Source organism: Neopsephotus bourkii, unplaced genomic scaffold (assembly GCF_033783945.1).
Source record: "Neopsephotus bourkii isolate Nb327-2 ecotype Australia unplaced genomic scaffold, CSIRO-AGI_Nbou_v1 NB_318, whole genome shotgun sequence".
Classification (NCBI taxonomy): domain Eukaryota; kingdom Metazoa; phylum Chordata; class Aves; order Psittaciformes; family Psittacidae; genus Neopsephotus; species Neopsephotus bourkii.
Window position 1 is genome coordinate 6,928,867 of NW_026900826.1, and position 18,044 is coordinate 6,946,910.

Genomic DNA, 18,044 nt, shown 5'->3' on the forward strand with positions numbered 1-18,044 from the left:
TGTCATAGCTGTTATTCAGAGCCCTACTCAGATGGAAACCCTCTTTTTTAAATTGGAACTGAATTTAGTTTCCCATGAAGTTCTGAAATACACAATTTACAGCACTTCAGGCACTAACCATTTTTCCAATCATCATGACGTAAGGTCCCAGGTATTTATTCACACCGAAGATATCCAGTACTCTAATATACCAGAAAATTATATCTACACAATAAATCACTCTTCCATAACCCATGTAAGGCTGGTTCTGCAGGCGAAGGATTGCTCCTATCATAAATACTGAAATAGCCACCAAGTCAGTAATATTCCAGTATTCCTGAAGCCAAACTTTCACTTTCTGGATCAGCTTGCCAGGCTCTGACATCAGAATCTGAAATAAAAAATAAACAACAAAGAAATCATTAGGGAAAACACTAAGTTACCTTTTTGAAGTAATGGTCATGAGAGAAGACCAATTTTGTCGCATTCAATAGGTGTCTGAGACCCCCTTTACTGCCAGCAAAATTTGTCTCAAGCAGCAATATTTTTAGTCACTGGTAGGCAGAATTTCCTTTTCACAGAAACATAGACTAGTTTGTGTTGGAAAGAACCTATAAAGCTCATCCAGTTCCAAGCCCCTGCCACAGGCAGGGACACCTTCCACTAGTCCAGGTTGCCCTGTCCAACCTGGCCTTGAACACTGCCAGGGATGGGGCAGCCGCAGCTTCTCTGGGCACCCTGTGCCAGTGTCTCACCATCCTCATAATAAAAAATTTCTTCCTTATGTCCAATCAAAACCTTCCTCCTTTCAGCTTAAAACAGGTGTTGTCCTGACAGGGCTTGGTAAAAAGCCTCTCTCTTTCTTATAAGCCCTTATTGAAAGGCTTCAGTATGCTCTCCCTGGAGCTTTCTCTTCTTCAGATTGAACAACCTCAACTCTCTCAGTCTTTCTTCACAGAAGAGCTGTTCCAGCCCTCTGATTATCTTAGTGGCCCTCCTCTTAGACACCCTTTTCATCTCTGTTTCTATTTCGGCTTTATTAAGCTTCTTTTTTGTTGTAGGTTTTGATCAATAGCATTTAAACCAGGAGAACTGGCTTACTGACTTGGCATCCGTATTTATCTCCAAGTGCAGTTAGTCTGAGATGGGGAAGTTGTGAACCAGAGAAGGACAGGCTAAGTGCAAACCACACTGCAGCATGTAAACACAGAACAAGTTTTTATGTCACCTTCCTCATAAAAACGTAATGAGGTCAGACTCAGAGTACTCCTGGCTAATACCCAAACACCTCTCTACCTGTAGTTCTCACCAAGAGCTGCATCAGTAATAAAAAGACTACCTACGGAGATGTCCTTCATGGGTTATGGCCCTGCCCTCCTTGGAAATACACATAAGAGAATGACTGACCTCAGGGCATTTTTGCCTCACTTTTTTGCCCAAGAAGAATTTTCCATTGCATGGAAAAGGGTTATAAATGAAACTCTCTCCAGTGACAGGCATTTTGGGACTCTGTGGCTATTAGAATCTTCCCTGTCATGTATGGCTTCTCAACACGCTGGCACAAATCCATGCTATTATTACCTTTAAGAGTGAGCTTCATTTTAAGGATTGTGAGATGTTGGTATAATCAGACTTTACCTCTCTTACTTTCTCTAAAGCCAATGTCACAATGTAGGAGATCACAATCCATTCCTGGATTGATGGCCACCGTTCCATCCGCACCAAAATGATATAATTAAATAGCATCAAGTAACCGAGGTATGATATCTACAAAAAAAAAAAAAGAATAAAATCCTTTATGGACTTCAGGTGATGGATCCCAGGATCCTTCCACTGTTAGGCATTATTCCATTACTTGAGATGACTTAGACACACACACATGAAATCAGGCTCAACTAATTTCCATTAGGAAGTTCTGGACCAGTAGTATAAGTCAACAGAGCTACCACTGTTCTCTGTAACAGTAAATGTCAGACTGGTGATGCTTGTGTCTCCATGCCTCACAGCAGTCTTTGATGACTAGCCATACTAAAAACTTCAGCATTCTTGCAACTCTAGAGTTAAGAAACCAAAACAGATTGCAGGATTAAAAAAAAGGAAACAAGGCAGTAATAAACTAAAAGGTTTTCCAGGGAGAAAATTGAGTTTTCTAAAGAATGAGATAATCAATGTGAATTTTTTATCCACCATCCACCAACAGATGTAAAACATAATAGGGAGGCAGGGCTGGGAGCAGCACGTGACTGCTGGGGACTGCTGGGACTGCTGGTAGGGGAAATAAAATGCCATGCAGGCCACTTGCTTTTCTTCACCCTTTAATAATGTGATTGAGACCCTCTAGGCCGAATGTCCTCTTTATGTGAAGCCAGAAGCATACAGACATCAAAGACCAGTCACTACACCACCTCATTCTATACTTGTTACTTAAACTCATCTGCATGAACAGTATGTTTGCAGATAATTTGGTTACTTTAAGTAGCCCCAGGTCTCAGGAGCAAGTTTCTAGCTGAAGCCTAATCCACTAAGAGCACAAAAGGTTGCATCACTATGTCAGAGAAGAAACATCAAACAGAAGGTATTTAAAACCCTCTTAGCCTGCATAATGCATGAAAGTGAAGCCCACCCTAATTCTCACATTCACATGAGCATGTACAAACACACACATTGAGGCTATTCATGATTCAGCTGTTGAAGACCCTTCCTTGATCAGTTTCTCTGAAGGAAGCAGGCTTGCTGTAATAATGCCCTCCCCATAGCTGCCGTGCCTACCGGCAAAGGTCATGGCCTCCAGCAGTAGAAAGAATGGACAGATGATCCAGGCTGCTGAATAAACGCAGTTGCTGGAAGAAGCAAACCACCAATTCCAAAGGACTGTAAATCAGGCCCTTTGCACCAGCTGCTTTTTTAATCTAATAAAATGTAATTTCTTTACACTGTGAAACCACGTTGAATGCTTTTCTTTGAGATTAAGTAAGAATTTTGCTTTTAAATTATTAATGCAAGCAGCAGAGAGGCATCAATATAGAGTTGTGTGATTACGATGTGCAAAAACTGAAAACCTACATTGTAATCTGACATACTAGGTTATCTGAAGTCCTAACTTCAAACAAAAAAGGAACCAGTATCTATTTTACAGGGCACACAAAACTTGTGAGTAGTAGCATGAGTACTTTTTCTGTTTTATTAAAACAGAGTTTAGAACCAGATAATTCCTGATGCACTGAAGAGAAAATCAGATGCCTTTCCAAAATAAGTATTTTAGTTTAGACTAGTTTTAGTTACCAAAATATAAGTACCTATTAAATCTTAACAGACTAGAATCTGTTCTTCCATGTAGGTTGTGCTCATTTGAGCCTAACTGTCAATAGAACAAATGGCTAGCACTCATACTATGACATTAATTCTTGGAACCTAAAGTATATTTCAACACAGAACAGGAGCTGGAGCCTTTAGAAAGCAAGAGAATCCAGCCTACTTTGGATTGAGTGACTGGACTGTGGAGCTTGGCATGTGATTAGCCAGACAGCACCTCCTTCAGAGTGTGTAGCAGCTTTAGAGGCTGACAGCATAAGTGCCAGTTATTAGTTCTGTTTCAATGCCTATGCATTTTTCTCTGAATAAAAGTAATGCTTTACTCATTAGATTCCATGAAAGTCAGTACTATTTACTTACTTATTACTTGGTTATTATTTTTACACTGAATTCCCTTAAGTTTCACAGGTGTGGAAAAAAAAGAAGTTATCAGTTTAATCATCACGACTTACTGTGTAGAACCAAAATTTGACAATAGGTGCATTATAGAATTCATAAATCTTTGTTCCAATTGGGAGGCTCTTTTGTTTTTTCTTTCCATTCTCTTCATCTCCTTTTCGGGAGCCTGTATCCACATTTGCATCCTGGAAGACCAAAGTAGTCAGTTTTCATCAATGTAATAGTAAAAATAGTAATTTTTCCTCAACTACAGCCCCAGTGGACTGTGAAATGCACAATGCTTCCTCTGAGTAACAGTTTCCTCTTTTGAAAAATGAAAAAATACAAAATCTGAGCAGCTACACAAGTAATTGAGAAATCCTGAGAATCCAGCCAAAACCCTCCCAAAACTCTAGATTTTCATCCTGCAAAGACCATTGAGATTTTAACCGGGGTAACCTATAGCATTATCATAGATGTAAGTAAGTGAGCATTCCTGAGATAGTAGAACTTAATTTCCATTACTGACCACATTTTCCTCCTCCTTTTCTCTGCTTTCATCATTTTCTTTTGATGTCTGGTAAGAATAATCATCATAACTCCGAAACTCAAGGAAAAGGATGGTGGGAGGGAAGAGAATCCCCATTATAACCTATACAACAAGAAAGAATTCAATACAGTTGACAATATTTGGTTACATTAATAGCTGTCTTAAGGCAAATCCCATAAACATTTTGTTTTGTATATTCAAACATTCAAGATATTCTGCTATCGTCAAACCTACAAAAATTAGTAAGTAGTACCTATGAAGTACTGGCAGTAAGGTCTTGTATGAAAGGTGGCACTGTGGAAGGCTTCCCATCTCCACAAATACACTGCAATTAAGAAATTCTGCCATAAAATTAAAGGTATGCAGAGAAATTCCATGGAATGGACAAAGTGGTGGTTTGAAGTTGGCTTTGGGTTTGTTACTGGAGTTTATAGTACTTTAGTTCCTCACTAAAATTAGTTTTAATAGTTAAAAATTGCTTACAAGGAATGTAAGAAGCATGTATCCATGTCTGGTTCATATTCTCTCTATTCCCATTGTGTGGACCCCTAATAGCTTGTATTCAACTGATTTTTAATCAAAGGTGTATGTTTTCAATGAACAGATCTCATCATTCATTGAAAGCCACAACTTCACTTCCAGATTCCAACTATGAGAAGCCTTTTATAGATTTGTATTTTCCTTTGTCATATGGTAATATTCCTTAGATATCCCAAATTTGGAAATAAAAAAAAAAGAAATTAGCTTTAAAACAAGCAAGTGCTTTAAACTTCTGCAATTAGTAAGCCAATTTGTTCTATGCATACACTATGTATAATGGAGTATTATATCCAACAAACCATATCTTTGAGAACAACTGCAGAACAGAAATACCTTAAGGCCTGGGTTTTTCCGCATGCGTAGTCGACCCATCCACATATCTGTTAGGAGCATCTGGCTGCATGTGTGAGCAATGAAGTCCCTGTGTTTAGCTGCCACAGCCAATTTCAGGCAAGTAGAATTACTCCAGTTTTTCAGCTCATAGGTCAGAAGTTTCATGGCAATCTGCTCATCATGTTTATAGGACTGATCCAAGAGTTCAACAGCCAGCTGGCCAAAATCTCTGGAAAATGCAAGGTAAGTCCAATGAAGTCTGATTTAGAAATCAGTGTCTGCTTGCATTTGGGGTTCTCATTCTGCTCACAGGGGATCATGTTTTTCCCACACACTTGTACAAGGACAAGCACAGCTGAGTCTCAAGCTTGACCTGGGACAGCCTGCAGAAGTTCCCAACAGATTTTTAGTGACCAGAATTAGCTTAGATCAATTAACATCTTAAGGCCAGTTTATGTATATCATCAGATACCTCTTACTTTATGTGAGTAAACCCTGAAAATAACTTTGCGAAATAAAACTAGCTAGTTTTACAGAGAGAGAAACTGAAGAAAAGAATGTGTTCTGTAGAAAAAATGCAAGTTTTCTCATTGCTCATGTTGCCTTCAGATTCTGAGATGACATTTTAGCTCATTTACTCTTTCTAAATTGACTCCAAATGGCATTGTGCAAACATACATTCTAGAAATCAATTGTATTTTACTAGAAGTAAAGCTTCTCAGCACGTCAGATAATCCCCTATGTCAAGTAGATATAAAGTCTGCTCTGCATCTACTAACTTTGAGTTGTTGTCCAGATCCTGAGAAATGTCATCCACCAGCTCACTCTCAGAAGACTCATGGGCCATAGACTTGTAGAGTTTGCAGGCCACCAGTGCCTTGGCCATGGTTTCCTCCCCTCGCTGCCAAAGGAAAAGTGCCATCTTTTGCCGTTTCATCAGCACGGCCCACACCATCAGCTCATGAAAGGGATATTGGAAGCGGCTGACTTCTGGGTCATCCACATCAATATCGATCTCTTCCTCCTTCTTCTTCTTTTTCTTTTTCCCTTTGGTGGGAGGCTCATCATCCTGGGGAGAAAAGGAGATAAATGTTCCCATTAATTTTTACAGCTTACCTGACAATGACACCATGCACAGAACAAGTATTTAAAGGACATATTAATAGTTAAATATCTAGTTTGTTTTTGCTGTTTGCTACAATGAATGCCAATAGCAATAAAACTATGAAGAACATGTAACAGAGCATGCACTAGGCCAGTACACACAGCCTGCTATTTTGTTCAGAGTACCATTTCTTGCATACTTTATTCCAAGTCACTCATCTTGGGTACGTACAAGTAGAACCCTATTGTACTGAAGGCAACATTTTATAATGCATTGGAAATAGATCTCTTCCACATGTGTAATTGCAATTTCATTTGCAATAAGTTGTTGCAAGTTCATTTGTAATAAATTAATATTTAATGAATTCCTTTGCAGTGCAAGTGGAACTTTAACAAACCTGAATTCACTATGAATAGGTTCCACTGGAATTTCTGATTTGATATGTCTGCATCTGTTCCTGAAGAACAGTGCTGCATATCTTACAGGTATCAAAGAAGTTTTCAGATGACATGCAGGTGGAGAGAGCGGTAACATGCAAATGGAGAAGACAAGCAGGCAGCATCCTTAAGAACAGCAAGATACTAAAGGGAGTCTTCACCTTTGAATAGCAATCTCCTCTTATGTATGCAGTGGAAACGGAGGGTATAAGTATCCCGTTTCTTAAAGGGATAGGGAGGATAGGCCATTACTACAGGAACCAACATGGAAGTAACTGAATGGAAGTACTGACAATGAAGCAGGATCCTGAAGGGAGAAAAGCCAGGATTGGGAAAATTAGGGCTATAAATAATGTAGGAAGAACATTGCATATATAGGTGCATACAGAGCTTATTGTCACTGTACAGCTTGATTCCAGACTCAGAAGAGTATTGCAAGTAAAAGCAACTGCCATTCTCCAAAATTAGTTCCTGTTCAAGCAAGCTCAGCATAATGCACTATTTTTTCCCAAAATACAAACTTAAATGCAAACTGAGGGTTCAGCCTCACACCCCACGTTTCAAAGACAACTCTTCAGCTCAACAACGAAGAGCTCTCTGTTCCAGCAGTTTTAAGAACTTCAAGTGGTGACCTCTGTCTCTTATGGAAAATTCAGGGGTCAGCAACTGCATGCCCATGAAAAGTGGTAAGCATCTCTGAAGCATCTCAAATGGAAGACCAAGGATTAGGTCCTCCTCACACAAAAAAAAAAAAAAATCAAATCAAAACAATACCCTGGGTAAGAAAGACAAAGTGCTAAGGAGACTAAACTTCCTGGTTTAGGGCTGTAACACTGGAAATCAAAACAACCTCAACACTTTGAATCACATCAATTTACTGGCCCCTTCAGCAAAAGAAATACCATTTTTTCTTTTCACTTTTGCTTTCTTTGGAAGAAGGGAATGGGCTACAGCCACTGACAAGGGAAGAAAACACTTTGGTTTGTGCCATGTAAGCCATTTCTCAATAAGAGAAGGAGCAAAATTGACTTCTGGAGAAGCACTAAGCAACCTGTATGTGATCAATGCTGAGAAAAAAAAGTCACACCTCAAGGGCTGAGCTTTTGGTCTTGAGCCATTAGAAAATAGGAAGCTGATCAGCAAGTTTAAACGTAACTTGGACTTCCTTTGTAGAGAAAAAGCTTCTCAGCTGCTTGGGGAAACAGAGGCTTTGTGGTGGGTTTAGCTCCCATCAAATGTGACTCAAGCAAAGGGTACATACACTCTGTTCTAATACTATGTGTTAATAAAAGCATACTTCATGAGAAATGTACTTTGTGTTTTTGTGTAAATGATCTATAATAAAACTTCATTTACACACATACTGTTTACTTCATGGTTAAGGGGGATTTGACCATAAGCACTGCTGGATCACATTCTCTTTTCAATAGCATAAATTTTCACATCTGAATGGTTAATCTACAGCATTTTCCAACATGGAATGTGTTATTACATAATAGTGCTAAAAACTGCCTAAAGACTGCTGAGCAAAGCTGCTCTCAAGACCCTACATTAAAAAGTATCTCATAGGCTGTTTTCAAAATAGAAGATTTTTTCTAGTACAAGTTTACTTTACCACAGTAATAGTGCAAAAGCTAAGAGCAAGAGCAGAACTTTACCGAGAAATGCTCTGATAAAAAATAGTATTTTACCATAAATCCAACTTACCTCCATTCCTAGTAGTTTAAGAGCTTTTGGCTGAATATTAAAAATAAAAAAGAAAATTAGTTAGATGGGAAGGAAAATTCAAAGACCAAACGATACTAAGAAAAAACATTTACAAATGTACAGTATTTATTATTAAATATACTATTCTAAGTAATTGTACCAATAGTGGTACAATTAATTAATCTCACTCTAAATTGTATTTTCAGGAAGCCCATGGGTTAGGAAATATTTTCCATCCTGCACTCAAGGATTTTGATTCACGTGGAAAAGTTGACTGAATCATTCAAGAATATGATGCTTTGAGAATGAAAATCACCACATGAACACAAAAGATCGACAAAAATAGTGCTTCTAAGCACACATGTGTTAAATATACCCATAGGGAACAGTAAAAAAATGTAACAGATCTTGAAACCTCTCACAATTTCCCATTTAAAAAAATTAAAATCCCTCTGTTCAATTGTCAAATCTCTGGTTTACATTTTCTCTAAAGGTTTATTTGTTTGTTCCATCAGATAATACTACACCATATATGTACTATACATCAGCTACATGAGTGGCCTTCTGATCATCTGTGGGACTTTCTGTAATTAGGAAGCTTCACTTGACCTTCAAAGCTGAAATAAATAAGCTAATGAAGAATATTATCTATTTGCTTAAAACAGACATTTTATCAAAGCAAGGACTATGCTTGATATTCTCAGTATTGGTACTAAAGATACTAAAATTGGTACTAAAAATACTAAATGTACTAGAAATACTAAATATTGGTACTAAATATACTAAAAATACTAAATGCCCTACTGAGATTGCAGTGGCTTCTGTACAGAGCAGTTCTTTACATGACTTTGCGTAACAGCTCTTCTGTATTCTGATGAACACTCTGCCTCAACCAAGCTAAGCTGGTGTTGGCTAAGATGACTTGCTCAATAGGCCTGGCTTGATCAGCACAGTTTACAGGTATGACAGCTACAGCTTCAAGTAGGAATAAGTAACTATGCAAACATCACAGTTAGAAATGCTTGGATTGTAAACTACTGGAATGGGAGGAAATTCACCTCCAGATCAATGTATTTACCACCTTTTGGGTCCTCCCATCCTTTAACATGTTTTTACAGGTTCCTTGTACCACTTCACTACCAGAGTTTCAACTTCAATCTTGCAGCATTTGTTTAGAATTAGCACGTAGTGTTTCACAAAGACAAAGAACAGTGTTACTCAGTTTTTACCATCAGCACAATGGCCACATCCAGAATGAACTCATTCTTACCCTCTTTGGTCCAAATAAATTATTATAAAGAGTCCGAAAACTTTTTCGTGTATAGTTGCAGCGGTAAGCTCCACCCATGAGATATTCAAGTACAAGACCAATATCTATGAGGCTGATATGATAATCTGGTGGAAGATTTCCCTACCAAAAATTAAAAAAAATAAAAAAATAAGGACTTAGGATAAAAAAACATTAACATACATTAAATTGCAAGGCTAGACGTATAAGTCATGCTCAAGTTGGCACATGGGTATTATTTACAGCCACTGGTTTCAACCGCTGAATGTTTGTGTGACAACTGATTCACATAATAGAATTGGAAGGGGCAGAGTTCTTTTGTTTTGTTGATGGCAGAATTTATAGTTGAAGCCAAATTTTCATTTGGTCTACTCATACAGACTGTCAGCATCCATACACGCTTGAGTTGTTTGCAAGGGTTATATTGATGAAATTAAATAACTTCGTATTGATTACCATTAATCCAGTATAAAAGCATAACTTAATTTCATGATGAATATCAGGCATACTTTACCTCTTATGGTAACTCATATTTCACCATAATATTATCTACAGAGTTGAGATTACAATGCAGAATATGATCTACATTGATGTGCGAGCCAGAATCAAAGAAAAAGGGAGACTGTAATTTCCATCGTTACACTTAAAAACTGGATAGTGGTACTGACTCTGCTAGAAACATGAGCTGAAAACTGCTCAATTGTTCAAGCTACATCCTACAACAATAACTGATTCTACAGCACCACCGAGCAGTTGCTATGATGAAATAACTATATCCTAAGCAAACACATCACCTCCATGTTAACCCAACCGAATCCCCGAGACTGCCGCTGAATGAGTATGAATGCAATGAAAAGGAGACAGACAGAAAGCAGAATGCAGAAGAGCATTAGTAACACTCAAAAAGACAAACACTGAGTGAGGTATTGTGCTATGAAGCAGATGAATATGAATTATACATTAACCCAGTACTGTGCAATTCCCACATCTAAACCTCCCTGGAATAAACGGGAGTTTTCCTTGCAAAAAGGAATACAGGCTATTCATGTAGCTGAATTTTACTGAGTAAAAGCCCCAAACCCTCGAACAGAGCAAATACGACAACAAATCTTACAATGACCCTATTCATGTATAATGAACAGATTTACATGCAATGGAAACAAATGAATAACAAATTTAGGACGTGCAGCATTGAGAAATGGAACAGATTTTCTCCCAGGAAAAAGCAGGATTGATGGGAGAAAAGTAATTAAAAAAAAACAAACCACAAAAGGACACAAACAAAAGGGAACAAATTCTGTGCTCATGAGTGGGGCTTCTAGTTAACCCAGCAGGCCTTTCCTTCCACTCCTCCTTTGGCTTAAACCACAACAATGCTGCATTGCGAGCTTCTTGTAGAGAAGAAACAGTATCAACCTGCATCTCAAATGATACATTACACTGCTAGGAGCTGAATTTTCCTGTGTTCTTAAATTCGTTACAGAACAGGACAGCCATACCCGATTTAGACTGACATCACTGTTTGTCAGTGTGATGTCAATCACATTATGATTGACATCACATTATCAATCTTTCCTTTTCATAACAGCTACCATTTAATTTCAAATGTCTGCTTTCCCCCATACTACGTTTGCTTTTGCTGCTGACTCACATGGTCAATGTAAACATGCAGATGTAATGCTAGGAGTCAAACTTACCTTTTTCACATCTCTGACTAGCAAATGTAGTGTATTTGGTGGACCCAATCTCTGAAACAAAAACATTGACAGTCCATTAGATCTTCAATTCTTTAGATTTTTGGCACACACAAATGTAACTACTGGGGGAGTGAGTGAGTGTCTGTGTGGTTCTCAGTTACTGGCTGGGCTTAAACCATGACAGGCTACAAGATAAAATAATGCTGAGTTCTGCAACATGCTAAAAACAAAAGTGGTCATGTAAATACTTTCCAAATTTACAGGCTTATTCAGTAATATTACAATGTATACATACAGGAAAAAATAATTGAGATTAAAAGTACATGGCCACTATGGGCTGGTATTAAAGTTTTACTATCTACACTAGCTCTTTAGGTGTTCCAAAGGTGCATTTTAAATACATCACTATATTTACACAGCAAATTACAAGAGCTTCTGAAAGCTGATGTATATGTGTATATATGTAGCAATACAATAGAGCACTGTATGTAGTAGCAACATCTCCCATTACTGCTATCCAACAACTGTGTACTGTCAGGACTCGGAGCTTTTTGGGGAAAAAAAGAAAGCATATCTCAGAAGGAGAAGAAGAAAAAGGGCAACCCTGTGAAATATAGTAGCAAAGATAGGGATGCTGGGGAGGGACTCTTCATTAGGGACTGTAGTGATAGGACAGGGGGTAATGGGTTAAAACTTAAACAGGGGAAGTTTAGGTTGGATATAAGGAGGAAATTCTTTCCTGTTAGGGTGGTGAGGCACTGGAATAGGTTGCCCAGGGAGGCTGTGAATGCTTCATCCCTGGCAGTGTTCAAGGCCAGGTTGGACGAAGCCTTGGGTGATATGTTTTAGAGCGAGGTGTCCCTGCCCATGGTGGGGGAGGTTGGAACTTGATGGTCTTAAGGTCCTTTCCAACCCTAACTATTCTATGAGTCTACGATTCTGTATCACAGAGCATTTTATTATTTCTGCTCACTTACAGTATTATAAAGTTCTTCCAGTCGAGGAATAGTGAGGAAGTGCTGCATGTTCACTCCATTCTCAATAAGGAGTTTCACAAAGTCCACCCGATCCAGAACCAGTGCATCCAGCATAGCCTGCTCCAAGGAGTTCACCTGCATTGCAGAATGGAGAATGTGAGACTATGTGAGCAGAGAAGAGCTGGTTGGCCAACAACCACAAACATTTTCATTAGGATATTCCCAAGTTCCCAAATATGCTGATCAGTCAGTAACTGAAAACAACATTTGACCCATATGCAAGCCAATGCAGATAGTAGAGTTTTCCAATGAAGTCTTGGGCAAGAGAAGAGCAGTGAAACAAACCTTTAGCAACACAACTGTAGCTTTCAGTTTAGTACTTTTAACTATACCAGGCATACCATGTTTGACATGTTATGTGGAAGAGATCTGCTTGCTCAACATGATAAAAATAAGTTAAAATGTAAGGAAAACCCACTGTATGTGTTTAAAATGATGTTGACATAATTTCCCTGATAACTCGCATATGTATCATCTACTCAAACTGCTGTCTCCCAGAGAAAAGACAGCATATAATGCCAAATACTCAAATCATTTGGAAAGAAGCACTTCCTCGTCCTTCACCCACTTAGTTTTTCTTTTGGAAAACGTTGGTCAGGAAGCCTAATGGGTCTTCCCTTATTATATTCTAGGGGGTTAGAACTCAATATGAGAAGGAAAAATCCCTTGAGCAGCAGTCCCCTTGACAGATGAACTTCAGACAACAGACCAACCTAACCTACTGCAAATTGAAAACAAAGCACTTAAAAATGGAGATATTTCAACTGCCTTAACTGGAGAAATAGCATGTACAAGGCAGGATAAAGATGTCCACTGGTGTTCTTCCTTCTGGGAAGTGCAAGGAAGAAGACGAAGCAGACAAGCACTGAGTTGTACTGTTGTGATATGGCTGCATATGGTGCACATAGGATGAGAGAGGGTTTCGTGGCTCAGAGACTGAATAGTATCCTTGCAGGATCTACTGCTGATCTTGTAAGAATGTGCAAATGATCATTCTATGGAAAGAAAATGTGTATTTTCTGTCTCTCCTTGTACTCCACGATGAAAAACCCAGCAAAGATTAAATAATTCTTCAACAATATCAATACAAATAGTTTCACCTCACCCAGTTCAGGAGCTCAAGCTTTCTTGGGTCTGTTTCTTCTTCTGGCTCTTCTTTTGCTTTTCCTCCCTTTTTCTTCCCTTTTCCTTTCCCTCTGGCTGCTTTAGTCTGAGCAACTGGAGATTTCTTTTCCTTCTCAGGAGCTGTACCATCAGGAGCTGTAAGGCTACCTATAGGCTGTATTTAATAATGCATTAGAAGTGACTCTTTCTTTGAATACCCTCCTATTGAACTTGCTCCCCAGTCACCACTTCCCGCATGCAGTCAACTAGAAACGGTAACTTTTTTCAGTATAAGGACTTTTTTGCATAGTCACAGCTCTATAGCTTTTTAAGGCTGTATGTCTTAAGATAGTCACCAACACTGAAAGTCCAAGTAATGAAGCAGGCAGGCTGTGAAGTATTTATCTCATAAAATCAGGGCAAGAGGACTAAAACACAGGCAGAGACGCTTCAATTTTGTGACATTTCAGTTCCTTTGCTCCCAGTGAAAGCAACAGAAGCAATAGTTGTCAAATAGCAACAAGCAGGATAGGAACTGCACAGAAAGAGCTTAACAAGAATGTTGCCAAATAGCATCCATACTGTGGAAACAAAAAGGAGAGGAAAAAGAGCTGCTCTCCCTTTTTCTCTCTTTTCTCAAAGGAAATGGTCCATTTACATTCTGCAGACAAGATTTCTGTTTATACCTCCTCAGACATGTTTATTCTTTGCAGTGTTCTTCCCCCTTGCAACCTGTCTGCCCAAGACGGGCAGGCAAACACCAAATAACTTGACGCTACTTGTCTGCGATTTGGAAGCTTAACTTGCTCCAGCTCATGCTTAGGTTATATAACCTCCAAGAACACAAAGTGGATTACAACTACCCGTGCTCTGCACAGAGAATCACAGAGCTGAGGCTTTAGCAAGGCTTGTTTTCCATGGTTTTGTTTATCCTAAAAAAGTAATCTCTGCCTAGCTCCCATAAATCCATTTGCAAGCCTGGACAAAACTCCAACTGCCAACTTGCAGTACAGGCTAGTCTGAAAGTAATCATCATGGATTTGAAATCATGGTGAATCCCAAGTGGCTGATACTGTTTCCACAAATTGCTGCAGAGTTTGAGTGTAAAACAGGCCAAAGCAGTAGCTGGCTTCAGCTTCTAGGTGGTACCTCTGAATCCAACCACAATAATATGGAGATTAGGGCATTCTGTCAAAATAAATGTTATCTAGTAATAGTACGTCATCACATTCAGGATAATTAAATCCTCTCTATATAAGCATTTTAATGAACCTTGCGTATCAGAGACATCACATGAAGTGAAAGACTAGAACAGCACATGCAGCAATATTTGTTTACATGTAATTATAGGGGCTTCCAAATGAAATAAATCCCACTGTTATTTATAGCATGCATATGAACACAAGAGAGGTGTATGTAAAGGATTTTAGTTATACAGATGAACAGAGGCACTGCAGTGTTTCAACATAGACTTCAGCTGCTATACAATCAAACTCCAATAATTTGGAAAAGACAATCCAATTTCAGGACCTGAAGGTTTACCGAAGATCTGCTTCTTAGTTCATTTGTCACAGCTCTGCCTTCCAGAGGCCTGTTTTCTGCAATGGTTTCTTCTGGTCAGCAGGATTTTGCTCCATTAATCCAAATAGAGATTTTCACAAGCTGCTTATTAAGCGAGCAACAGAACTCCTTCTCAGCAGCTCCATGAATTTCCAGGCCACATGTTTTCCTAGGTAGCTGGGGATCTTGCCAACTGCTAGCATATGTCCATACACCAAACCCTACAAGGACTCTGAAATAAGGTTATTTTCCTGCTTGTCATGAAATTGCTTTTCTTTCTTTCACAGAGTTTAAATTATTGGTCAATATTTACCAATGGCAGTATAAGGTAACTTCAAAATAAATAGGTGATTCTTAATTACTAAGGTATCCTACATCAGTTCAGCATAAACCAGAATTCAATATTATTTCTCCTGCCAACAAAATCCAAGTTCAGAATATTCTACCACTTGTTTTAAATGTTTGACAAACAATAAGACTGGGAAAACTTTGTCTTACTGGCCAGTGGTGTCCAAAGACAAAGATCTGGCTGCGTGCAATGTCTACACGATTCCAGGCCAAAGCCAAGCTGAGCTGGTCTGGAGCAGATGCATTGGTACCTGAAGAGAAACATGCAGATATTCAGTATTTCATGCCTGGATTCATCAAATTGATTTATAGCATCTTCCATTTAACCACATAATCCTAATTTCAAAAGGATTAATGAGATTCTCACTCTTTTTTCCTTAAAACTCCACACTGACTTTATATTCTGATGCAAAGATAGACATCTAACTGTTCTAAAAGACTACATCTCTCAGCTCCTCTGGCTGATGCTGTGGACAGGAGTACAGTAATTCCTCTCTTTATTTCTCAACTTTGGGGACTCCAGTGATCCCATATTGAGCCTGTAACAGCTACTATCTACCTGCAGATAGTAAACAGTTGTTTCAGCAAACATAACAAACTCAAAATAATTATGGAACTGATCATAAATTTTGCCCTAAGGCTGACAGAGCACAATCTGAAATCTGGGAGAGTCCAGATAGTCTTTTAATCTTCCCACCTGTTTTTCAAGCTTAATTAATACAGGCTAGAAGTGCAATAAAGCCTGTTGAAATATGAATGGTATAGCTGTTGCAGCATTCCCATCCCAGGTTTTCAAGTGAGGAAAGCCACACAAAACTTTCAATACAGATTTTATACCCCAAGCTAACCTGAGCCTTAAACCAAGCACGTTCAGGTTACTAGCTAGAATTCAAGCGAACAAATCAAAGACTTAAACATCAAGAGTGAACCTCAGAGTACAGGACTCTCAGGTTCTTAGGATCAGTTTGTGCATTCTTCCTAACTGATTGCAAAACCCACCTTTTAGGAGAGCAGTTAAAATAGACATCTCAATGTCCTGCTGCCCTTCAGACCCCATACGGAACACAGTAATCTAAAGGATAGCATAAAACCAAACACACACAATTACAACACATAAAAGAGAGAGAGTAAACATGTAGGTAGAAAAAAAGGGGAAAATGGCGAGATTTTTCAAAAAGTACAACTCCATTCACTTTTTTTTTTTTTAATGAAATTTCATTGTCACAGGAACATTTAATTAAATTCTTGCAATAACCTTATCGTCAAGTGTCCCTGCATTGGTAAACATGAAAGTTTGGTTGAATTCTTCACCATACCAGTGAACTTTGACAGGTGGTGCTAAAACTGCCATGCCAAACTCTTCTCCGGCAGTTCTATTATTTTCCAGTAGTAATGGAAATGCCAGCTTGGAAATGGAAACGCTAGGTATCTGAGAGCACTATCATAGCATTAATTTTACTGACAGTAACACTCATATATGTTTAGTTGCAGGATATGCTACATATTGACAACCAAATAAGCAGCATCAACTAATAAAGAAAAGCAACTATTCTTTCTAGGCACATCTGCTGAATCTGTTACAATTCACTGATTTTAAAAAATACTAGTTTGTATAAAGCTTAGCCAGTGGACTACATATTAAAAGATTAATAATTCAAAAGTAGAATAACCTCATATTCTATGTTAATTAAGTCAATACTGAAGGCAGACAGAAAAAGTAACTAATTCTTCATTTTCTAAAAGTACCTCTTCAAAGCAGATGCTAGCATTAAGTACTGGGAATAGCAAATTTCTGAACAGTTAGAATTAACTTCGAATGAACACAAGATGCATGACATTAGAAGAGACAAGAACTAAAGGAAAAAATATAATTACCAAGAAAGCAGACAGAATTATCAACAAATGCAAACCATGAGCGTGTTTGAGATGCACAGTCTGAATTTTGCTGAGTGAATCATGCCTGCATAGGAAGCGGAAAACTATGTGTTGAAATTGAATTATTTAGTTGTTATCTTGACATGTACAGATACGTAAGTAAGCACTTCCTTGGCAGCTGAGAGCAACACTTTAAAGAAAAGTCAGAGGCATGAGCTAACGCCCACCATAATCTCTGGGAGAAGGCAAGCTTTTTGGAGTGTGGAGAATATGAAAGCTGTAGAAAGTCTGCAGACAACCTGGTGATTGCTTGACACAGATTGCCATCCCAATCCTATGTCATTTCAGTTGTCGCAGGACACCCTCCTGAAACGTGTTGAGGATGCCTTTATTCTAAGAGCCACTGATGTGTTTTTATGTGTCCCTTGACTCAGCCAAAATCCCCTAACCTTACTGAATATTTTGTACCAGCTTTACCTGAGAGAGACTGGGATCTACGGGCATGTCTATGGCAGCAAATATGTAACAGTAGAGTTGGCATTAAACTTTGAGAAATAATTTTACTTAATGTTGGAAAATTTTCAAAACCTATTTTAGTGTTTATCTTTCCAGATCAAATAGCAAATATCTTTATAAACTTTATAATGTAACCTTCCTTATGTTCTGAATTCTTTGTTAGCCATCCTTCTGATGTGAGACTTAAAGCGTGTTGAAAAGTAGAATAGGACATCTCAGAGTTCATTCAGTGGATATGATGAACAAATTTCTGGAGGGCTTTTGTACTCCTCTCTGTT

The 18,044-nt window shown here is 38.4% G+C and overlaps 1 protein-coding gene across 3 annotated transcripts in view; it reads right to left on the reverse strand.

Annotated features, from left to right (window-relative positions):
- Positions 1-18,044, reverse strand: part of TRPM1 (transient receptor potential cation channel subfamily M member 1) — a 124,458-nt gene that overhangs the window by 14,558 nt on the left and 91,856 nt on the right. For all 3 annotated transcript variants that reach the window (XM_061347561.1, XM_061347559.1, XM_061347560.1), the window contains 13 exons: positions 16,375-16,447; positions 15,526-15,626; positions 13,469-13,642; positions 12,304-12,438; positions 11,327-11,377; positions 9,612-9,752; positions 8,342-8,371; positions 5,872-6,161; positions 5,093-5,321; positions 4,199-4,321; positions 3,744-3,875; positions 1,618-1,746; positions 119-370 (listed from right to left, as the gene is read on the reverse strand). In XM_061347561.1, the coding sequence (XP_061203545.1) occupies positions 119-370; positions 1,618-1,746; positions 3,744-3,875; positions 4,199-4,321; positions 5,093-5,321; positions 5,872-6,161; positions 8,342-8,371; positions 9,612-9,752; positions 11,327-11,377; positions 12,304-12,438; positions 13,469-13,642; positions 15,526-15,626; positions 16,375-16,447 (1,860 nt within the window). The remainder of the gene's footprint in view (positions 1-118; positions 371-1,617; positions 1,747-3,743; positions 3,876-4,198; positions 4,322-5,092; positions 5,322-5,871; positions 6,162-8,341; positions 8,372-9,611; positions 9,753-11,326; positions 11,378-12,303; positions 12,439-13,468; positions 13,643-15,525; positions 15,627-16,374; positions 16,448-18,044) is intronic.